This window comes from Solanum stenotomum, chromosome 9 (assembly GCF_019186545.1).
Source record: "Solanum stenotomum isolate F172 chromosome 9, ASM1918654v1, whole genome shotgun sequence".
Lineage (NCBI taxonomy): Eukaryota > Viridiplantae > Streptophyta > Magnoliopsida > Solanales > Solanaceae > Solanum > Solanum stenotomum.
Window position 1 is genome coordinate 5203812 of NC_064290.1, and position 23132 is coordinate 5226943.

Here is a 23132-nt window from a genome sequence, read left to right on the forward strand (position 1 = left end):
GGTGTTATATATAGGGTTTGAGTAAAGCTTATTGGATTCATCGAATCGTATATATAGTTCTGCCCGTGTGATGTTCGGAATCTACGTCAAAAAAAATCTTTTTTACGATGGGTTTTTTCGTCTTTTGAACAATGTCATAAGTAATTTTAATGTTTTTCGAAAAGAGAATATAGTTTGTGTGTGTTAAACAGTGGTATAGCGAGTATTAGATGACATTTAATTCTCGAAACGCTCACCTTTTTTGTTCTTTTTTATAATTGGAAAACGACATCGTTTTGAGTATTTGTATTCACACGAGAAGATGTTATTGTTTTTAATAGATTTTAATGACGGATATGTTTATTAGTTAATTCAAATTTGGCATCAATATATAAGTAATACATTTCTCATAAATGGATTGACCGAATTTGAAAAAGGGGTAGGCGCATTCACTATGTTCACACTTTTAACTTCTGACAATAATTTTGAATAAGGTTTATGTAACGACCTGACCCAATCGTTATGATTAAGTTAATAGTGAAAGAATTTGGGCCAGAGAGGTAGTGACTTAAAAAAATTTGATTAGACCAGCCTCATACGAAATCTGGGCTAGGTAATGGTTGTATATTTCTGACTTATGTATGTATGCATGTCTACTGCTTTGCAATATCATTTGTGCAATGCATAGGGAGACATATGAAATGACATCATGTAGGTAATCACATGCAATGAACTTTTTATTATGACTTATGGTTTCCAAGTGGTATTGTTCATTGTGTTATGTGATTGTTTGTGATTGTTGGTTGCCTTGGATACCATGTCAGTATACTAACTATGGATAGCTTGAGTACCACGCAGGTACACTAACAGTTTGGGTTTGGGTTATGTGAGAGGACCATGTATGTTATTGTGGTTCCATGAAAGAACCGATCGTTTGCATTTGTGATCATGTGGGACATGCATCCATGCATTGTTATTTCATGGCATGTGATTGAGAGTCCATGTGGTTTGATACTTGTTGTTATATCTATTATTGTTCTGTGTCACTACTTTAATTTGTGGTGAACTGCTTACATTCATCTCTTGGACTGATCATGTGATCCTAACAATATATTGTAGTTTGTGAACTGATATTGCACCTGTTCTTTTTCTTGTTGAGTACAGGGAATTCTTCAGCGGCTGATCCAAGACCTCAGTTGAGAGGTACTTGATTCTGAATCCAAGGGTAAGTTACATCTTTCAGGCTGCAATGAATTGCTTTGATTTTCTTGTCCATCTTTTTGGACACAGACTTTTAGACTTTAGTTATGTTTAGTTTCAGAGTTGCATCCCCAATTAACTGTTTTAGAGTTTTGGTATGTGACCTTCGGTCCTTATGGTTTATTTCTGCGTTAAATGTTTCATGTTATTGGGTTGGGTTTATGGCGACTCATTTCTCTAGTTAACTAAACTATTTTCTTTATTTTATGATAAAACTTGGTTTTATGAATAGTGTTGGGTTGGTTCAGGTTAGTCTTTGGTTCTCCCACTAGATGGTTTAGTGTGGATGTCACTCACGATGATCGAAATCGAGACAGTCTGTGTGTATTCTATCATTTTCATATGCCACTTGTTAAATTATACATTATTGTTGTTGAGTAGCCATAGAGAAGTCATATTTTACAGTTTCCGGATATAGTCTATGTTAGTTACTGAGTTAAACATTTATATAAATGATGATTTTTTAAAAATATGCATAATGTTTAAAGTAAAAATTATTAGGTTCACTGAATCTATATTTGATATTGTAATTCTTCCTGAAGTGTAGATATTTGAAAATCTACTGCAAGAAATTTTCCTTTTTCCTAAAGACTTATTTTGTCTTTTGAACAATGTCATAAGTAATTCAAACGTTTTAAAAAAATATAAGATGGAATTTACTCTTGAAGCATTCTCTTTTTTTTTTTTTTAATTAACATGACAATGAAATCGTTTAAAGTATATTATATTCACACTAAAAAATATACGTTACTTTCAATATCTTTCAATTACTAGTTAGAATTTGGTGTCAAACATGTACACAAAATTATGTCTTTCATATAAATGGATAAACAAATCTAAAACATAAATAGACACATCCACTATTTTCACACTTTTTGACAATAGACACATATAAAGTCATAAACATGTTGGGGTTTGAGGGGTGTTTAAAATCTTGAATTCCACATCATACAACTTCATTTTAAAAAATAAATCTCATGAAATCAGAAATCAAAATAATTTCATATTGTGGGCAAGCATATAGCTAGAGCCTGGGAATATTATGTTAAAATTGAATTATATGATCATATACACCATATTATGTACTTGGAAATTTTTTAACTAAGCTTTTGATATATCATATCATCTATTAATTGCATGCATCACCAATATTACTCTAGTTTAAATTAGTCAACTTTGATAGTAAAATTAGTTCATTTGTCCTCTGTTATTTTCAATGCAACATCAATCGAGAAGTATAGAGAAAATATAGTCAAACCTATATACTTCAATAATAATGTTGTTATTGTCACTATAATTATTTTTTGCTATAATAAATTATTGTTATAAAGAATATATATATATATATTATACTGAAATTTTGTTTTAGAGATAGTTATAAAATTTGCGAGAGAAACTATTGTATTGAAAGAATAAATGAAGAACAATCTAGAAAATTTTCTTCTTGTATTTCTCAATGAATAAAACTATACAATTAGGTTGTATTTATACAAGTAAGATGACATCTAATGGTACCCCTAAAAGAATATTCTCAAGATCAAAAGGAAAAAATATCAAAAGAATATTTACATGACAAAATTAGAAAAGGAAAAAGAATATCTCCATATCTCCTATGTATGTGCAGAATATATGAAAATAAATCCAACACTCTCCCTCAAATTGGAGGGGAGGAAGAAACCCCCAACTTGCCTAAAAGTTGATGATGCACGAGGACTGTCAAGGACTTGGTAAAGATGTCAGCCAGCTGTGAAGAAGATCTCACATAAGATAAAGAAATTAAGCCAGCAAGATATGTAAGATTAAATACTTTCAGAATCTTGAACATGATAATCTTACATAGAGAATGTTAGAGGCACATACCTGATGCGGAAGACATCATCACAAAGAGAAGAGGAAGCGTTAGTCGTAAATTGGTTTCTACCTCCTTGCCCTAACTTTATGTTACCACAACCATCAGTGATGTAATTAATGTAGAGAATATGTGGTAACCCTAATGGGTGGAGGGAGGACCAATTTATAGAGGTTATGACTTAATCTGGTACGTCCATCAAGTAACCAATGTATGGACGAGATCTATTCCTTATTAAATATTATTTATGGTATTACTTTGATTCCAAGTAAACTTGGGCCATAAGTAAGAAATAATTAATAGTAAATAAATAATAATTCTTACATTCTCCCACTTGGCCCAATGACCATATAACATTAATATTTAATAAACATTAGTTGTGCGTCAAATAAATCTCTTCTATAATGTCCATCATAAATAGCACAATATAACAAACTACTAATGCGAGTTATGGCGGTTGTACATAAATTTTAAGCTACATAATTCCTTCCATATACTACTGCATTAGCAACTTATCATACTAGGTTCATAAGCTATAAAAACAGATAACATTTTATGGTCCACAATAATGTCTCATAGAGACTTATCTTGGGATTCTCAAACAATAATGTGTACACCATTATGAGAAACAAGAAATTCATTAATGTATATCAGAAACACATAATTTGAGCTCAGAGTGTAAAAATATCATAAGTGCATCAATCATAAGTACAACCAAGACACATTCTTTGAACATGTTCTTTAAATGTCTTTGGTTGTAAGCCTTTTGTTAACGGATCTGCAATCATGAGATAAGTTCTAATATTCTCAAGTAACACTCTTTGTTTCTGAACTTCTTCCTTGACGGTAAAGTACTTTAATTCCATATGTTTGGCACCTTTGGAGTACTTATCATTCTTGGAGAAGAATACTGTTGCAGTATTATCACAATAAATTTTCAGCGGCTTGGTAATGGTGTCGACAACCCCAAGTCCTGAAATGAAGTTTCGCAGCCATAATGCATGAATTGTGGCTTCATAACATGCCACAAATTCTGCTTCCATTGTGGATGTAGCAATGACAGATTGCTTAGCACTCTTCCACGATATTGCTCCTTCAGCTAATAGGAACAAGTAACCAAATGTGGACTTTCTAGTATCAACGCATCCAGCAAAGTCTGAATCTGAGTATCCAGTAACTTCTAAGTGATTGGATCTCCTATACATGAGCATGTAATCCTTCGTTCCCTTCAGGTACCTTAAGACTTTCTTTGCAACTTTCCAGTGATCAATTCCAAGGTTACTCTGATATCTTCCTAGCATTCCAACTGCAAAACTAATATTCGATCTTGTGCAAGTTTGAACATACATCAAACTTCCAACAATAGAAGAGTAAGGAATTGTTTCCATTTCTTTTCATTCTACATCATTCTTTGGGCATTGCATAAGATTAAATTTGTCCCCTTTTTGAATAGGAACTATTCCTGCTGAACAATTGTTCATGTTAAATCTCTCTAGAAATCTTTCGATATAACATTTTTGAGACAGTCCCAATGACCCTTGTGATCTATCACGGAATATTTCTATCCCTATCACATAGGATGCCTCACCCATATCTTTCATTTCAAAGTTCATAGAGAGAAAGTCTTTCGTCTCACGCAATATGCCTAAATCATTAGCAGCAAGTACAATGTCATACAAGACTAAAAATATAAACTTACTCCCACTAATCTTTTGGTATATGCACCGATCAACGTTAATTTCCTTAAATCCAAAAGATGTTATGGTATCATTAAACTTTATATATCATTGTCGTGAGGCTTGTTTGAGTCCATATATTGACTTCTTTAGTTTACACACCATCTGATCTTTTTCTTTAATTTCGAAACCCTCTGGTTGGTCCATATAAACAACCTCCTCGAGGTCTCCATTAAGAAAGACAGTTTTCACATTCATTTGATGTAACTCTAAATCATAATGAGCTACTAAATCCAAAACAATTCTTAATGAGTCTTTCTTTGAGACCGATGAAAAGGTTTCTTTATAATCAATGCCTCCTTTTTGAGTGTATCCCTTGGCAACAAGTCTAGTTTTATATCGTTCAATATTACCATTAGAATCGCGTTTGGTCTTGAAGACCCATCTACATCCGATTCTTTTAGAACTTTCTGGTAATTGAACAAGATCCCAGACTTTGTTGTATTCCATGGATTTTAACTCTTCATTCATGGCATTAATCCATTTATCAGACTCAGTGCTTTCTATGGCCTGTGAAAATGAAACCGGATCTTTATTAATTTCAACGTCAAAATCTGACTCTTGCAAATAAATCACATAATCATCTGAAATGACCAATTTTCTTTCTCATTTTCTTAATGGCACTGTTTGTGATTCATTTGCGTCAAATATTTGTGAGTTAGTTCCTTCTTGAAGTGTTTCACCCAAATATTGTTCAACATTGTTAAAGTGTTTTTCAACAAGAGGAACAACATTTGTTATTGATGCGGAAGTAGGTACATTTATTGGCAATGAAATATTTACCCTTACCTCATTAATTTTCACACTTTGTCGTTCAACACTCCCACTAACTTCACCATTCTCAATGAATTTTGCATTACCGGTTCCAACAATTCTCGAACTATGATTTGGACAGTAAAACCTATACCCGTAGATTTCTCTGGATAACTAATAAAGTAACCACTTACCGTTCGAGAATCTAATTTTTTTTCATGTGGATTATAAACTCTAGCTTCCGCTTGACAACCCCAAACATGCAAGTGTCTTAAACTAGGCTTCCTTCCCGTCCACAGTTCAAAAGGGGTCTTTGGAACTGCCTTACTAGGAATCCTGTTAAATAAATATACAACGGTTTTAAGAGAATACATCCACAATGATTTAGGTAATGAGGAATTACTCATCATACTCCTAACCATATCCATAAGTGTTCGATTACGCCTTTCTACAACACCATTTTGTTGAGGTGTTCCTGGCACAGTATACTGTGCACATATGTCATGTTCTTCATGGAATTTTGCAAATGGACCTGGACATTGTCCTGATTTGTTATACTTTCCATAATATTCACCGTCTCTATCTGACCTAATGATTTTCACTTTTCTATCTAATTGTCTTTCAACCTCATTAACGTACACTTTGAGAGTGTCCGCTGCTTGAGATTTTTCTTTCAACAAATAGATAAATCCATAACGTGAAAAATCATCAATAAAGGTGATAAAATATTTTTCTCCACCAAAAGATGGCACATCTAAGGGTCCGCAAATATCAGTGTGTATAATTTCAAGAAGCTGAGTGCTCCTTGTGGCACCTTTTTTGATATGTTTGGTTTGCTTTCCTTTAATGCAATCCAAACATATATCAAGATCAACAAAATTCAAATTCAGAAGAATTTCATTCTTTACTAATCTTTTTAATCGTTCTTTAGATACATGACCCAAACGTTGATGTCACAAATAAGCAGAACTTTCATTTAGTGAACTACTTTTAATTTCAATATTTTGATGAATGTATACAGAGATTCAAAAAAATTATTATCGAGTTTCAATCTATATAAACCATCAATAAGAACACCAGAACCATGAAAAATAGTATTCTTATATAAATTGAAACATCCATGTCCAAACTTAAAAATCAAATCCAGAAACATCAAGTCTTGAAAGGGAAATCAAATTCCTAGAAACTGAAGGAACATAAAGAGTCTGTAATAGATCAAGGTGATGTCCAGTCTCCAAGATCAATCGATAAGTCCCTATGCCTTCAATTTGAGCCTTCATGCTATTTCCCATAAATACGAAATCCTTATTTGGATTTGTAGTTTGGATCGTAGTGAATCCCTACAACATAGTGGATACATGAGTAGTTGCACCAGAATCAAGCCACCAAGTATTATTAGGAACTTCTACTAAATTTGATTTGAAACATACAAAAGCACTAAATGTACCTTTCTTTTCAAACCAAGCTTTACGTTTCAGGCAATCTTTATGATAGTGTCCTTCCTTTTTACAGAAACGACACACATCAGCCTTAAGTTCCTTATGAGCATCCTGTGGAACTTAAACATGTGCTTTCTTTTTCTTAAACTTATTGGCTTTCACTTTAAGTCCTTTACCAACTCCTTGACCTATGAGATTAATGGAATGACCTCATTGTTTCTTAAGTCTTGACTCCTCTTGAGTAAGCATACTGGACAATTCACTAACATCCCACTTATCCTTAATAGTGTTATAGTTAATTTGGAATGGTCCATACTCAAGAGGCAATGAGTTCAGAATGAACTGAACCAAGAAGGTGTCATCCACTTTCATCCCCAAGGTCCTAAGTCTTGCTGCAATGTTAGTCATCTCGATGATATGATTTTGCATACTACGTGACCTATCAAACTTCATGGTCGTGAGTTCAGCCATTAGTGTACCAGCGAGAGACTTATCAGCAGAACGAAAACGTTTTTCCACAAACTTCAGGTATTCCCTGGCACTTTCTGTTTGTGGAATAGTACTCTTAATGTTGTTAGCAACAGTCATTCGCATAAGCATAAGGCTTAATCTGTTAGAGCGTTCCCATGATTTATGAAAAGACTTCTCATCCTCACTGCTCTTATCAATAATTGTAGTAGGTTTGTCATTCAACAGAGCCAAGTCAAGATCCATTACACCTAAGTGGGACTGTACTTGTTCATGCCATTCAGAAAAGTTTAATCCATTGAACTAAGGCTGGGCACCGGAACGGGTTGTACTGGTACCATTCTAGTCTGTTCCGGTCCGGTAGTATTCGGGACGGGATGGGATACATTGAACCGGTACACGGAACGGAACGGTACCATGATTTGGTACCGGTATACCGGTACCGGTTCATTCCGGTTCCATTCCGATCCGGTCCCGGTAAATCATTTTTAATTAAAATAAAAAATAATATTTTTGTCATTATTTACTTTTATTAGCATTTCTTTTTTGTTTATTTAATTTTTTTAAAATTACAAACTTAAGTTATTTAACATACAAGTTATAAGTATAACTTAATTACTTACAAACTTCAAAAGATTCAAATCTTTAAAATTTATAACATAACTACATAAGCTCAAAAACTAAAAAAAAAAACTTTATTAAACTTAACTTACAAACTTATATACGTAAAAATTTAAAAAAAATATCTTTAAAATAAACTTAAGTAAAATTATTATAAATTTTAAAACTCAAATACTATAAACTAATATAACTTAGAAAAATAAAAAAAACATTAGTATTTTCGTAATTCAAAGTAACTCAAAAAAAATAATTATTTTTTGAAATAGCTATATGTGCCGTCCCATTTATCCCATCTCGTTCCATTCCGGTCCATTCCGGTCCGTCCCGGTTCTATCCCGGTATATAGTGGGACGGGACAGAACTGAGCCTCCATCCCGGTAGTTCCGGTCCGGTTCATCTCGGTACCGGTCAACAACCCGGTCAAACCGTCCCGTTCCGATCCAGTACAGGTTCGTTCCGGTCCGGTGGTCCCATTCCGGTCCGGTGCCCAGCCTTACATTGAACACAGTAACAGACGAAGCATGCGAATGAAGAGGAATAACTGGAAAATAGATATACATGCACACAAATCAGAAAATAATGTGAATTCAGTAAAGTGATAAAAATTTATCGTAATTCTCCTTTGGGTAGATATTACGACACATTATTATAATTTAAATGTCAATTTTATCTTTAATAGGTAATTGAATATTTTTAATCATACATATATGACATCTTTGGATATACAATATAGGTTTGACTAAAAAGATTAATTTACCTCATAAATTTCACTATTCGTAGAATGATTGATTCACCTTTGGGTAAATTCTTAAGTTCTAGCAATAGTGAAAGTCAATTTATCTATTTATTTTTTCAATATATAGGCATTTAATTAACCTTCATAGATAACTGACAGTTTTATGAATGCATATTTTTCTTAACCATACTAGTTTAGCCAATTTGGTGACTAACATGCTATATGAATACAAATGCATACATAATCTCATAAAATTTTGTATATGTGAATAATTTTAAACATTTTAGTTTGGCCACTTTGGTGACTAACAAACTATAGAAACATAATACATGCATCAAGTGATCATAAACATGATATGTGTAAACGTTAATTTCTCTAGTTTGGCCACTTTGGTGACTAACAAACTATTTTGCACAAAGTACACACATAATATTTATTGTTTAGTATAACGATCACTTTAATTTATTGCACAATCTAAAACAAAACATAACCATTACATTAAATTAATTTGCGAGTTTTCCATAGAAACTAGCTAAATCAGTTATGGACTAATATTGGACAGTGCAACTTTTGCTTTCCCTATAAATTATAATGGGTTAGAGGAAAGAGATCTACTTCAAACATATTTTAATAATAATACTAGTCTTATGAAAATATTTGTTGCATACATAATTAATAATTAATGGTTTTCCATTATTTCAATAAATCAGTAGATCTTTGATACATATGACTATAATTTCTATAAAGAATCTCTGGGAAGTTCTGTCACCAATACATGCAATCAAGCACTAAGATACGACGAATACATAATTTTTATTTATTTTATATACGAAGATTATCCGTTCAAACAATCTAGGCTCTGATGCCACATGTAAGATTAAATACTTTCAGAATCTTGAACATGATAATCTTACATAGAGAATGTTAGAGGCACATACCTAATGCGGAAGACATCATCACAAAGAGAAGCGGAAGCTTTAGTCGTAAATTGGTTTCTACCTCCTTGCCTTAACTTTATGTTACCACAACCGTCAGCGATGTAATTAATGTAGAGAATATGTGGTAACCCTAATGGGTGGAGGGAGGACCAATTTATAGAGGTTATGACTTAATCTGGTACGTCCATCAAGTAACCAATGTACGGACGAGATCTATTCCTTATTAAATATTATTTATGATATTACTTTGATTCCAAGTAAACTTGGGCCATAAGTAAGAAATAATTAATAGTAAATAAATAATAATTCTTACAAGATATTATTGACAGACGAAGTGACAATCAATCTCGACATGTTTTGTCCGTTCAGGGAAGACTGGATTTTTTGCGATGTGAATCACAGCAAGACTGTCAGAGTGAAGAGTTACTAGCAAGGAGATCGGAACTGAGAGATCATCAAAAAGGCAAACCAACCAAGTAAGCTCGGCTACAACTCTCCTCATAGTTCTATACTCAGCCTCAACAGAACTAAGAGAAATTGATGTTTGTTTCTTAGATTTCCATGAAATAGGAAAAGACCTAAGAGAAATATAAATTCACTCACTGATCTTCGTGAATTTGGACAAGTACCCCAGTCGGAGTCACAAAAGGCCATCAATTTGAAAGAAGTAGATACAGACATAAATAGACCAAGACCAGGATCTTTGAGCAAATAACGAAGAACCCATAAAGCAGCTACAAGTTGAGGTTCACGAGGATCCTTCATATATTGACTCAGATGTTGCACTGTAAAGGATAAATCAGGCCTTGTATGTGAGATAATTGAGCTTACCTAACAAACACCTGTATAAAGTAGGATCTTTAATGAAAATCCTTTGATTTGCTAGTAACTTGACATTAGGATCCAAAGGTGAAGAAACATGAGATAAATCTAGAGAATCAAACTCCTATAGTAAGTCCAATGTGAATTTCCTTTGGGAAATAATCATACCAGTAGGTTCTCTCACAACCTCCGTCCCAAGAAAATAATGCAACTGACCAAGATCTTTAATTTTAAATTCTTTGTCCAGAAAGAGTTTTAAAGCCTGCAATTCAGCTTCATTATTTCATGTCAACAATATGTCATCTACAGATACTGCCACAATAGAAATAGAATCGACAGATTTCTTATAAAAAACTGAATAATCATTCATAGAATGACTAAAACCTTTAAAATTGAGAGCAGAAGTGAGTTTAGCATACCATTGTATGGATACTTGCTTAAGTCCATAAATGATTTTTTTAAGCAAACAGACATGGTTAGAAGAAAGAGGTGCAAGATCGGGAGAAAATTTCATGTAAACCTTTTCATTTAAATCACCATATAGAAAAACATTGTTCACATCTACTTGAAACACACCCCATCCATCTAATTGAAACCCACCACATCTAATATCTCCATATCTTCTATATATGTGCAGAATATATGAAAATAAATCCAGCATGTATCGAGTAAGAAAGAGTTATTCTTATTCAAGGAGAGTCGATTGACCATCACTTTTTCATTCAACTCTTTCCCCCCCTTTGGACTGAGAGCATATCAAGACATATTCAGTGACAATAGTTTTGGATAAAGTCTATAACTCTATATACTCTATCATCGTCGATTCCACTTAAAAAATAATACATTGTTGGTGGTGGTGTTGGGTAGTCATACTGGAGTCACATTTTAAAGTTTAGGGGTATAGTTTGTTAGTTACTGAGATAGTAATTAGATATTTTTATATATTTGATAGATTTTTTAATATAAATATAATATTTAAAGTAAAAAATTATTGGTTTATTCTAACTGGTATTTGATATTGTAATTCTACCCCAAAGTGTAGATATTGAAAATCTACCCCCGAACTATCGTAAATGGTATGCAAATATCCTCCGTCATACTTTTGGCACATTGGTGCCCCTATCGTCCAAAAACTAGAGCATATATACCTTTTATACTAACGGACATACACGTGTCATAATCTTATCCACCGATCCGACATTTATCGAAGGATAAGATTACGCCGCGTGTCCCTATTTAGTCTTCCGTTAGAGTGAAGGGCATATATGCTCTAGTTTTGGGACGGCAGGGGTACCAATGTCCCAAAAGTATGACGGAGGATATCTACATACCATTTACGATAGTTCAAGGGTATATTTATCCTTTTTCTAAAAGAAAATATCCTTTAAGAGACTTTTTTGTCTTTTGAACAATGTCATAAGTAATTCTAATATTTTCCAAATATATAAAATTGGGATTTCTGTTTTTGATATTTTTCATCAACTTCATGACATCGTCGTTTTGAGTTTATTTGTTCACACGGAAAAATTAAATTGTTTTTAGTATCTTTTAATGATAAATGTATTTACTAATTAGAATCTGGTGTCAAAACATATATACAAAATTATGTCTTTGTTATAAATGGATAAAACAAATCTAAAGTGGGAACAAACACATTCACTATTTTCACTTTTGACAATTAACACGTAAAAACGTTGAGGTGTCTAAGTAAAATTTCGTGTCAATTTTGAAACTTGTGTATGTATTCAATCTTTGAAGAAAATTGTATTGTATTTTCATATTTAAGTATTTATCCAAAATTATATTGTAATTATATTTTTTAATATTACATAATACATAACTCACCAGTCATTGCAACATACGTGTTAAAAAAATTACTGTATATAATAATTAATAATCAGTGAAGAATAGGAGAGAGAGAAGATGAGAGAAGTGGACTTGGGATGAGAAATATTCAGCTACCTTTTTATTAAAAATACACAAATCTTACAATTTTGCAATACTTATTCTTCCTTTTCTCATTATTTTTAATTTTTCCTTTGCTATGCAAGAGTCACGCGCCGTAACAGAGTCAAGATTTGAAGTTTATAGATACAGAATACATTAGTCACTTAGTTTTATATATAAGGTTTAAATAAAGTTTATTAGATTCATTGAATCGTATATATAGCTCCACCCCTATATAGATGTTTGAAATCTACATCAAGAAAGTCTTTTTTTACGAAGAGTTTTTCGTCTTTTGAACAATGTAAAAAGTAGTTTTAATGTTTTTCGAAAAGAGAATATATTTTGTGTGTGTTAAACAATAGTATAGCGAGTATAAGATGACATTTAACTCTTGGAACGTAACACTCTTACAATTTTGCAATACTTCTTCTTCCTTTTATCATTATTTTTTTCCCTTTGCTATGCAAGGGTCACAATGACGTGGCGGAGTCAAGATTTGAAGTTTATAGATACAGAATATGTTAGTCACTCAATTTTATATATAAGGTTTGAGTAAAGTATATTGGATTCATTGAACCGTATATATAGCTCCACTCCTATATAGATGTTTGAAATCTACGTCAAGAAAGTCTTTTTTTACGAAGGATGTTTTCGTCTTTTGAACAATGTCAGAAGTAATTCTAATGTTTTTCGAAAAGAGAATATATTTTGTGTGTGTTAACCAGTGGTATAGCGAGTATAAGATGACATTTAACTCTCAAAACACTCACATTTTTTGTTCTTTTTTTATAATTTAAAAACGGTATCGTTTTGAGTATTTATATTCACACGAGAAGATTTTATTGTTTTTAATACTTTTTTTTATTATATTTTAATAATATTAGTATTGTTTTATAATACTGCATATTACATAACTCGAAAGTGACGTGCAATACATGTGCAAAAAGATTAGTATAACCATAATTGTTTAAAATAGTGTGTCCGCAGTTAAATATCTATACATTCAATGGATCATCTAATACAAATATTTAGCATAAGTGAAATTTAATGAATTCATTTGAACCCATATTTAATATTAATGCCCCCGCGGGCGAGGATTTAACATTATATTTCATCTTTGTTGTGGGCATGGCGATGGTGGAGCACCCATGGAGGCATCAAGGTATTATAACCATGACGACTTTGATTTTTATGATCCGTTGCTTAAAAAAGAACGCTAAAATTTAAAATAATAAGAATAGAAAGTAAGATGAGATAAATCAATAAATCATCAATGCACTAGGCTATCCCATATGTGTGTGTGTCATGGGTAAATATGGTCTTTCAAACAAAATCTAAATGCACATATATATTTTTAAAGATGCACTTAATCTCATTTGTTTATATTAAGATTAAGATTAAGATGTTTATATCTGAATACATATTTCATATTTAAATATTAAGATGTATAAGGTTATTTGTTATCTAAATATTGAATATATAGAATTATCTTTATTTATTAAAAAAATAATAAATATAAATAAATTCATGTAAAATATTCAAAGATAGAAAAAGAGAGTACGTACCCAATTGTTTGGTCATAGATACTGAGGGAGATTGTAGCAAGAAATAAAGTCACGTGTAAAAATACTCAATTCATATTTCTTTTTTCTCATAATTTATTTTTAAATATTGTAATTCAGATCAAATGCAATGTATCTTCATTTAATTCGTTACTTTGACATATCATTGACGAGTGTGTTACACATTCTATACATATTAGGTCGAGTTAGCAAAAAGTGTCAAAACGATACTATCAGACCTGACTACGAGTGTTTAAATGGTACTAGTCTAAGTTGAGATATCTAAAATGACACTTCGTGTCAATTTTAAATATACGCTTATGTGTTCAGTCTTCAATCTTGAATTTCGTCTCCTTATAATTGATGAGAAATCATCTTATATTCCTTGAAATCAAAATAGTTTCATCTTGTGAATATAAATAGCTTGAAGCATTTCTGTAAAATTGACTGCATAATCATATATCATTATTATGTATTTCAAAAATCTTTGAATTAAGCTTTTGATATACCCCAATTTCATGGTTGCATGAAGATATATTTTTACAAAATTTCTAAGAAATTATTGATTGGAGCAGGGCGAAGCTACATCTTTGTCTAACCAGAATCAATTGACATTCTTTCATCGAAAAACAAGTTTCTATAAATAGGACAAAATTAATATATATCAAACTCTTCTCTAAAGTAAATAAAGAAATTGAAGCATGGATATCTAATTGTCACCAATTCCAATATAATAGTCCATATAGTTATATATGATTAATGTATTAATAGGATACATATTATTCCCATAAAACTTGCAAACTCAAATTAACTTAACAATTATAGGAGCATATCTTCTTAAAACTTCTTACAATACATCTATAAAAACACAATAATAAAATTAAAGTCCATAGCTCGTCATTCCCCACCTCTCTTTCCTTGCATAACATTTATATATACTATAACTTCACACAGTGTATCGCGATCGCAATAAATTCTCTGTCCTACTACAAGTACAGTACGTACTGCAACAAGTTCGAAAGTACTTTATTGTACTTAATTATCACGGGATGGTATGTGAATGATGATTATTATTTTAGAAACAGATTTATGACAGAAGAGAGAGAGCAAATTATTATATAAAATATGCATTTTTTCAACGTAGATGGAAGTTTTTGTGAGTTGAACTTTCTTGGATAGATATATGAATTCTATGAGACTGATCTGTAGATGATGAAGACGATGACGACGATGTAATCTTTCTTCGCCTTTCGTTGTGTCCAGCCAAACGTCTCCGGCAACTCCTTTTCGATTCATCAAATTCCATTAGCTCATGAAATCTGCGTAGAATTAATTTTATTAACCAAAAACAGAACAATAGCTAGTACAGAGTACTATGTGTTCAACTTTAATATGACCAAACAAAGTTCACATTGAGAAATAGTACGTATGGTTCACCTGGTTCTACTACTATATGTCGGGCCCAATCACACTAGTTATATATGTATGTATAACATATGCAAATCATTATTTTCGGGGAACTAGACAGAAGGTAAATAGGCTCCAAGTAGTTTGTCTCGTCATGGAGTTGCTATAGGTTTTCTATTGAACAAATTATAGGATTTTTTTTTTGTTTTACATATTGGAGATGTATAATAGTTAGATCAACTAACAAATTAGCCTCTTTGAACCTAATTTTGTTTAATATATTTATTAATTAAGAAGAAAATATCAATCACAAGTATATCACCAAATCAGATATATGTAGTAATGTGTACATGGCCCGATCTGATTTTATTTCCAGCAATTATAACGTGATAAATTAATTTAAAAAATGAAAGAAAAAATTGAGATTAGGAACGTTAACTAATCATTCATTAATTAACTAAATTGTCTTCCTAATACACGATCCAAAAATGAGATCTATGAAGAACACTCTACCAAATGATGTGATGCAGTGGACGAGACTGCTTCTTCCTTACCCGCGGTCTCGGATTTGAGCCTTGAGTATGGAAAAATTCTTGGTAGAGAGCGCTTGGCCCTACTCGGCGCCAATTCGAAATAGTCAGCTCGGACATGGAAAATATTTTTTAAAAAAATGTATGAAGAACGTAGTTAAGATGACATCCTTAGCTAGTTTACATAATATTTCAATAATTTATGATAATAATATGGTTAAATTTTTTAATAAAAAAATTGAAAATACGTTCAAGTACAAAACAACAATTTACTCTTTATTTAAATCAGTTAATTAACAAAATTTTGAAAGGCCATTGTCCTATTTTTAATGCATGCGGAAAAACGAAAAGGCTAGGATCCACAAAAGTAAAAAAAAGTGGAACAATACAATAGTAGGACAAAAGATAAAGGACTGGGAACCTAAATAAGCCACAAAAATATAAAAGTGATCAAAATAAGCCATTACTTTAGGAAGTAACTAAAATAGGCTTAGTGGAAGAAAAAATTCCACTTTATCTAATATTCTAAACGTTTTTCGTTAGTCTCATAACGTGTATGTTTTAATATATAACGGAATTATTTTCTACACTTTATAAAATGGAACTATTTCTTACACTTTATAAAGTGGAACTTTTTCTTACACTTTATAAAGTGGAAGAAAATCTTACACTTTACAAAGTGGAAGAGAAAATTCCACTTTACAAAGAGGAATATTTTCACGTTTTTATCTCTTTTGCAATGTTTGTCATACAATTATATTGATTTGACATATCATAAAAACATAAAAAATTATTACACTATGTATTTTTATTTTTTTATTCTGAAAAATCCTTCAATCTCTATTTAAGGAGGACGTTCAAACATTAACTGGTAGCACCTACAACATACTTTCTATATTTGTTCATTTCAATCTCAAAAAAAAAGTCTTCTAAACCAAAAGTTAGAGTTTTGATTTATTGGGATGGCGAAATTATACATGATGGAAATACCGTTTATTATAATTGTCCTCCCAAACACAATGCTAAATATTCAATTAATGTCCGATATCATAAATTTCTTTCATCAATTTATAAAAGAATGGGTATAATCAGTATTGTTTATAATTTGATTATAGTCGTAAAATACCCTACTTCATTTTTATCACAAGGACAAGTAAATTTTGGAGAGTGGATTATCTATAATGACGAATCATTGACCGACTTTTTGAGGGTTCCAGATGACTACATAGATCAAATCAAGTTAACAATACTTGAAATCTATGTTAGGAAGGAGCTTAAGATTAGTCAACAACGTTCTCCTTTATTGGTCAATGTCCATCCAGTTTATAAAAAGTGTAATAAAAAGTTCCACTTTATAAAGTGTAAGAAAAAGTTCCACTTTATAAAGTGTAAGAAATAGTTCCATTTTATAAAGTGTAGAAAATAATTCCGTTATATATTAAAATATACACGTTATGAGACTAACGGAAAACGTTTAGAATATTAGATAAAGTGGAATTTTTTCTTCCACTAAGCCTATTTTAGTTACTTCCTAAAGTAGTGGCTTATTTTGGTCACTTTTATGTTTTTGTGGCTTATTTAGGTTCCCAGTCCAAAGATAAAAAGACAAAGGCAAAAGGATTAATAATTTTATCGCATCACGAATCTGAATTAGTATACATTCCAGACTTATCTATCCTACTACATGTATTGCAACAAAACACACAAAAAAAAAAAAAAATCCTCAGTCTATCCTACTATACATTCTATCTAAATGAATTTAAATTAATCACACCGTACCGTAAATCTAGAACAAATAAAAAGTGTATAAATAATTAATACTATATATTATAAAACATAGCGATGTAAGATGCCTTTTGTAGTTTGAACCACTTTAAAAAAGAAGCTTTAATTATTATATTTCCATGCTATTTTTAGCATCTACCTCAACCACCTTTTTTTTTAACAACAAATAAAAAGATCATCAATAATATGATAACTGAACTAGTCAACCACTTAAAATTATGAAGTCAATCTAGACATTTTTAATAATCTAATTAATAGAGATGACATCATAGATTACTCTAGAAGAAGAAGGTGATAAACTAAATTAGTCAATAACTAAGATACGATCTTTAATAGTACTATACTATATATGGGATCCGGCTTCCCTCCATTACTTCTTTCCTCCATTTCGTCAAGTGCACGTCTAGATTAGATATATATGTCATATTTAAAGTTTGAAGGTCAAGATTATATTATATTAACAAATATCATAACCATAGTTAAGTCCACTAATTTTAGAAAACTACTCTCCAAATTTGGTAAGAATTACAATATATTCCATACAAAATTTGATATTTATTAATATCTTTAATTTCATCTTATATTTTTAATTTACAATTTAATATTTAAATACAAAAATATTATATGAAATTAATGATTATAACTCAGAAGTCACTCAACTATTGATATTTTACTTAGAAAGTCACTCAACTATTGATATTTCACTTAAAAAGTCACCCAATCAATTTAAATATATTTTTTTCATTAAATTTTGTTGAAATCTAATTTTATTTTAAACTATTTTTATAAGAAATAAGAAGATATTTATTTTATTTATCTTACTAATCCACTCCAATTATTTAATTATATTGTTATTTTGAAAAACGTACTGTAGCAATAGACAAAAAAAAATCATTTTCCGTTCTAGCAATTGTTTAGTAGAATTAAATAAGCTGAAAAATGATCCAAAAAAAAGGAGAACATTGGAATTGATCAGAAGTAATCAAAAGAACGCAGCATAGCAATCTTTTATCATTTAAAAATAATTGGTTTAAAACTAAAAATTTACAATTTAATATTTAAATACAAAAATATAATATGAAATTAATGATACTAATAAATATCAAATTTTGTATAGAATATATTGTAATCTTTACCAAATTTGGAGAGTAGTTTTCTAAAATTAGTTGACTTAATTATGGTTATGATATTTGTTCATATGATATAATCTTGACCTTTAAACTTTAAATATGACACATGTTTCTAATCTAGACGTGCACTTGACGAAATGGAGGGAAGGGGTAATGGAAGGGAGCCGGATCCATATATATGGTTTTTATTATTATGTTTATACTATATAGTCACATTCAAATTACCAGCTTTTCAACTACTTTACGCCTGACTAATAATAATACTCCCTTGATCCGTACGTTCAACTTTTTATCTATATGACAATGTTTAACTGGACAAAAAGTACCGTTAGCCCTTAGAGTTTGTGTTTTAAACATGTTAGACGAAAAATCAAAGTGTCACATAAAACGAGACAGGAAGATATATAGTGATCTAACCGGCTGCATTGTTGACAGAAACGTTGGCGGAGTCCAGCGACGATGACGACTTGAGCTTTAGCATGATATTCACAGACTTTATGCCTCTTATGGTATTGCTTAGCATCACTTAAATCAACATTACATTTCTCAGCTTGACAACTTCTTATTAGTGAAGAAGAAGAAGAAGAAGAAGAATTTGATGATGATGATAATTTCTTGTTGTTATTATTATTTGTTGTAATGATTTTTTTCTTAGCATTTTCACTAGTGGAAATTACCAAAAAGTCATCATTTTTCTCCATGGATTTTAGCTGATTATTATTAGCTGTTTCCATAGAGAAAAATGATTTAGTACTAAAGTTGATGTGTGAAGAAAAGAAGAAGAAAACAAAGATATATATATGTGTGTGTGATAATATTGAAGTGGGAATTTTTGAGAGGAAAAAAAGGTAGAGACTAGAGAGTGGTGTTTTTTTTAGGACCACGTCCTTTGTGTACGCGTTTTTGTTTTTTATGGATCTATTTATAATAAGGTTGGAGGTGTGGTGGTATGCATTGGGGCAAACCTCGGTAGGATCGAGAGGTTTATTCAAATTATTTTTAAAAGAAATTTATATTATTTATATTTGATTAAAATTATATATATATATATAAAATAGATGTTGAATTCTCAATAAAAAAATTTTATGTGTATAATTTTTCATATTTTAAATTTTTTAATAAAATTTCTAACTCTATCGCCGACGGCGTGTGGAAGGGGTTGGTAAAGTAGAAATATCAATTTGATAAAGGGGGAAAACACAAACTAGTATTGGTACATGTGTGGGTATGAGAAGCCAATGAATGATTAAAAGAAAGCAACATTCGATGCTACTACAACAGAGTGTCAGTATTTTTATTAAGTGGCATCGAAATACTACTAACACGTAATTAATTTTTTATGGATATTTCCAAGGAAGGTACATCCGCCAGAAATTTGGGTCGAAAATTCATATGATTTTAACTAAAAATATAAAAAAGTTATGAAAATTCAACATATAATATACAGAAAAAGTTATATGTATATACATATATAATATAATTTTTCAATGAATTTTGAACTGGGGTGGCTCCGCTACGTACTATCGAAGGCAACATCAAATATTAGTATGCTCCAAAACTCTAATATGACAATTATTATTATTATCTTTTCCCTTGATTTTCTATTTCATCATTTTCTACACTAATATAAGTATTACAAAATATATTTGATGAAATTGGTCTGGCGGATAATATCCTCAATTGCCTACAGCTATAGTTGACCTGCTTTATTCCCCAAAATATCAGTTAACTTTTTTTCCACTTAAAAAAACGAATTTATTTGTTTTTAAGATACTTTGAGGAATATTAACAATTGAAAATCACTATGTGACAAAAATTAATTTGAATGGAAATACACCCGATAGATGGGGATTAAAATTATAGTCTAATGTTTGTAACCGCTCAAGTTTATGCTAAGCTATTTTCCAATACATCGTTCTTTCAAGATATTCGATAAAATTAGAATGATACATAAATGAGATTCTAAAACGGATATTTAACATTGAATGAGAATAAAAAAAGTTATAAATCATATAGTCATGTTAAATCAACTTTGTTTTGGAGTGTACGTGGAACATAATCAATAGTAAGACTTAGAGTTCATTGATCATGACATTAGTCAGCGATTTATTTCTCAATGTGAAATTTTCTTATGTAAAAATGAATTTAGTCAAGCTTTAATAAAGAAAAAAAGAAAAAAAAAACATTAGTGACGATTTGAATGTGGGAATCCAAAAAAATAAGAAATAAAATGAAGATAAGAGCACATGGCTGGCATTGGGTTGTCTTAGCTTCTCGTGAGTGGTGGCCCCCTACGCAGGTAAATAAAGAGTTGCACTATGGAGCAGACAGGTTTCGAATAGGGACGATCCTTCTTTTCTTGGGTTTCTCAGACATGAGGGAATGTTGCGGAAATTCCTTGTCGAAACATCGTGGATTAACTAGAATATAATTAAAAGTTGATAAAAAAGAAAAATAACACAGAAAAATTTCCACTATAAAAAAAGAATAAGACGGTGTTTAGATTGGTTTAGAAGTTAGTCAAACATACTTTTAAGTCAGTTTTTAAATTCTGAAAGTGTTTGACAAATATAAAAAATAACTTAAATAAAGTTAGGAAGTGTTTGGCAAGGTCAAAAATGATTTAATGGGTTAAGACAATAATCGGGTCAAGACCCAACCCAATCTAAATTTGCTTGGATCAAAACGGGTTGGGTCAAAATGAATTAGGTAACGGTTATATAATGGGTCAAGACCCAACCCAACCCAATTTTTGCTAAACTCAATTATTTTATTTGTTCTTAACTATTTTAGTACCTAATAAAATTATATTTTTTCTTATGACTATATAACATATCAAATTGATAAAATAGTTTGACTAGATTTGTCATGAGCCAAGTCAGGTTATATATCAACCCAATTTTTAATAGTTTGAAATGAGTTGGGTTGAAATAGGTTAAACTAATGAATGAGCGGATCAATAACCAACCCAAACTTAACCGGGTTGGGCGGATTGGGTTTGATTTTGCCACCCAAATATTTTATTTTTAAAAATACATTCAAATTCTAAATATTTATTGCAAAAAAATATGTTCAAACACAATTTAAACTTTGAAAATTTCAAATAAAATGATTTTTATTTTTATTCTCCACTTTATATTTGATGCAATCAGAAATTGAAACGTGGCACTGTTTGTGCATGATGAAGTCTGAAAATTCATGAACTGGTGTCTTTTGAGGTACGATTCCTCAATGGTGGGGATGTGTTTGTCTGGCCCAATAACACAATTAAAACATTGGGCCCATTTGATGTACTCGGTATCGGGGGATGAACAAAATCGAATCGAAAATGCAATTTTGTAGATTGAGTCAAATAAAGAGAAAAAATTTGATTAATATATGGTATTGAAAAAAAAAACTAATTATGTTTGGTTGGTTTGATGCTAATTTTTAAAAGTCAATTTGATATTATATATATAATTTTAAAAATTTATTTTATACATAAAAGTATTTACACTTTGATATAATTTATAAATATTTCTTATACTTTTTTCATAATTTTTATCTTTTAACATATTATTTCAAGTTTGGCTTAGAATTTTGAATAGTCTAGTAAATGTTATAGTCCATAAACATTAGTAACTCTAATAAAGTTCAAATCAAAATCAAATCAATACTAATGCTAACAAAAAAAATCAATTCAATACTAAGAATAACAATAATGTTGAATATGTGTTCTTTAGTTATACAGTGGTATAGATTATTAAAATACATAACCTAATTTTAGTTCTTCTTTGATATTTAGTCATGTAAATAATATTTATTAGACTTATTTTATTATGATTTAGTACTAATCATTTTCATTATGACTTATTTATCTGCAATAGTTATTTTATGTGATTTCATTATTATTTTTTTATTGAACATTTTAGTGTCATCACTCATATCATATTTTATGTTATTTTCTTAAGAAACATCTTAGATAGTTATATTTTGGTAGAACTAAAAAAATATTTGAAGCATAAATTAATATGTTTAGTTTGATTTGGTTTAAAGATTAAAAAACTCAACACAAATAATTTGATTTGATATTTGCAACGCTTGAATCAATGCGGTCCATGAACACCCCGACTTTGTACATGTAAATTTTCATAGATAACGGCAGTTGCAAAGTATAGTGAAATTTTATTT

At 30.6% G+C, this 23132-nt stretch overlaps 2 protein-coding genes across 2 annotated transcripts in view; one reads left to right on the forward strand and one right to left on the reverse strand.

Annotated features, from left to right (window-relative positions):
* LOC125878027 (tetraspanin-19) overlaps positions 1-23132 on the forward strand; it is a 367072-nt gene that overhangs the window by 6852 nt on the left and 337088 nt on the right. The window lies entirely within an intron of this gene.
* Positions 14804-19791, reverse strand: LOC125878033 (squamosa promoter-binding protein 1-like). The gene is made up of 2 exons (XM_049559334.1): positions 19380-19791; positions 14804-15429 (listed from the first exon to the last, which is right to left on the reverse strand). The coding sequence occupies exons 1-2, from the start codon at positions 19694-19696 to the stop codon at positions 15246-15248; spliced, it is 501 nt and encodes a 166-aa protein (XP_049415291.1). The 5' UTR covers positions 19697-19791; the 3' UTR covers positions 14804-15245.

Coding starts and splice junctions, on each gene's coding strand:
- LOC125878033 (XM_049559334.1), bottom strand. CDS start 19,696: ATGGAAACAGCTAATAATAATCAGCTAAAATCCATGGAGAAAAATGAT. Junction 15,430..19,379: donor TTCTGTCAACAATGCAGCCG/GTTAGATCACTA, acceptor AATTCTACGCAG/ATTTCATGAGCTAATGGAAT.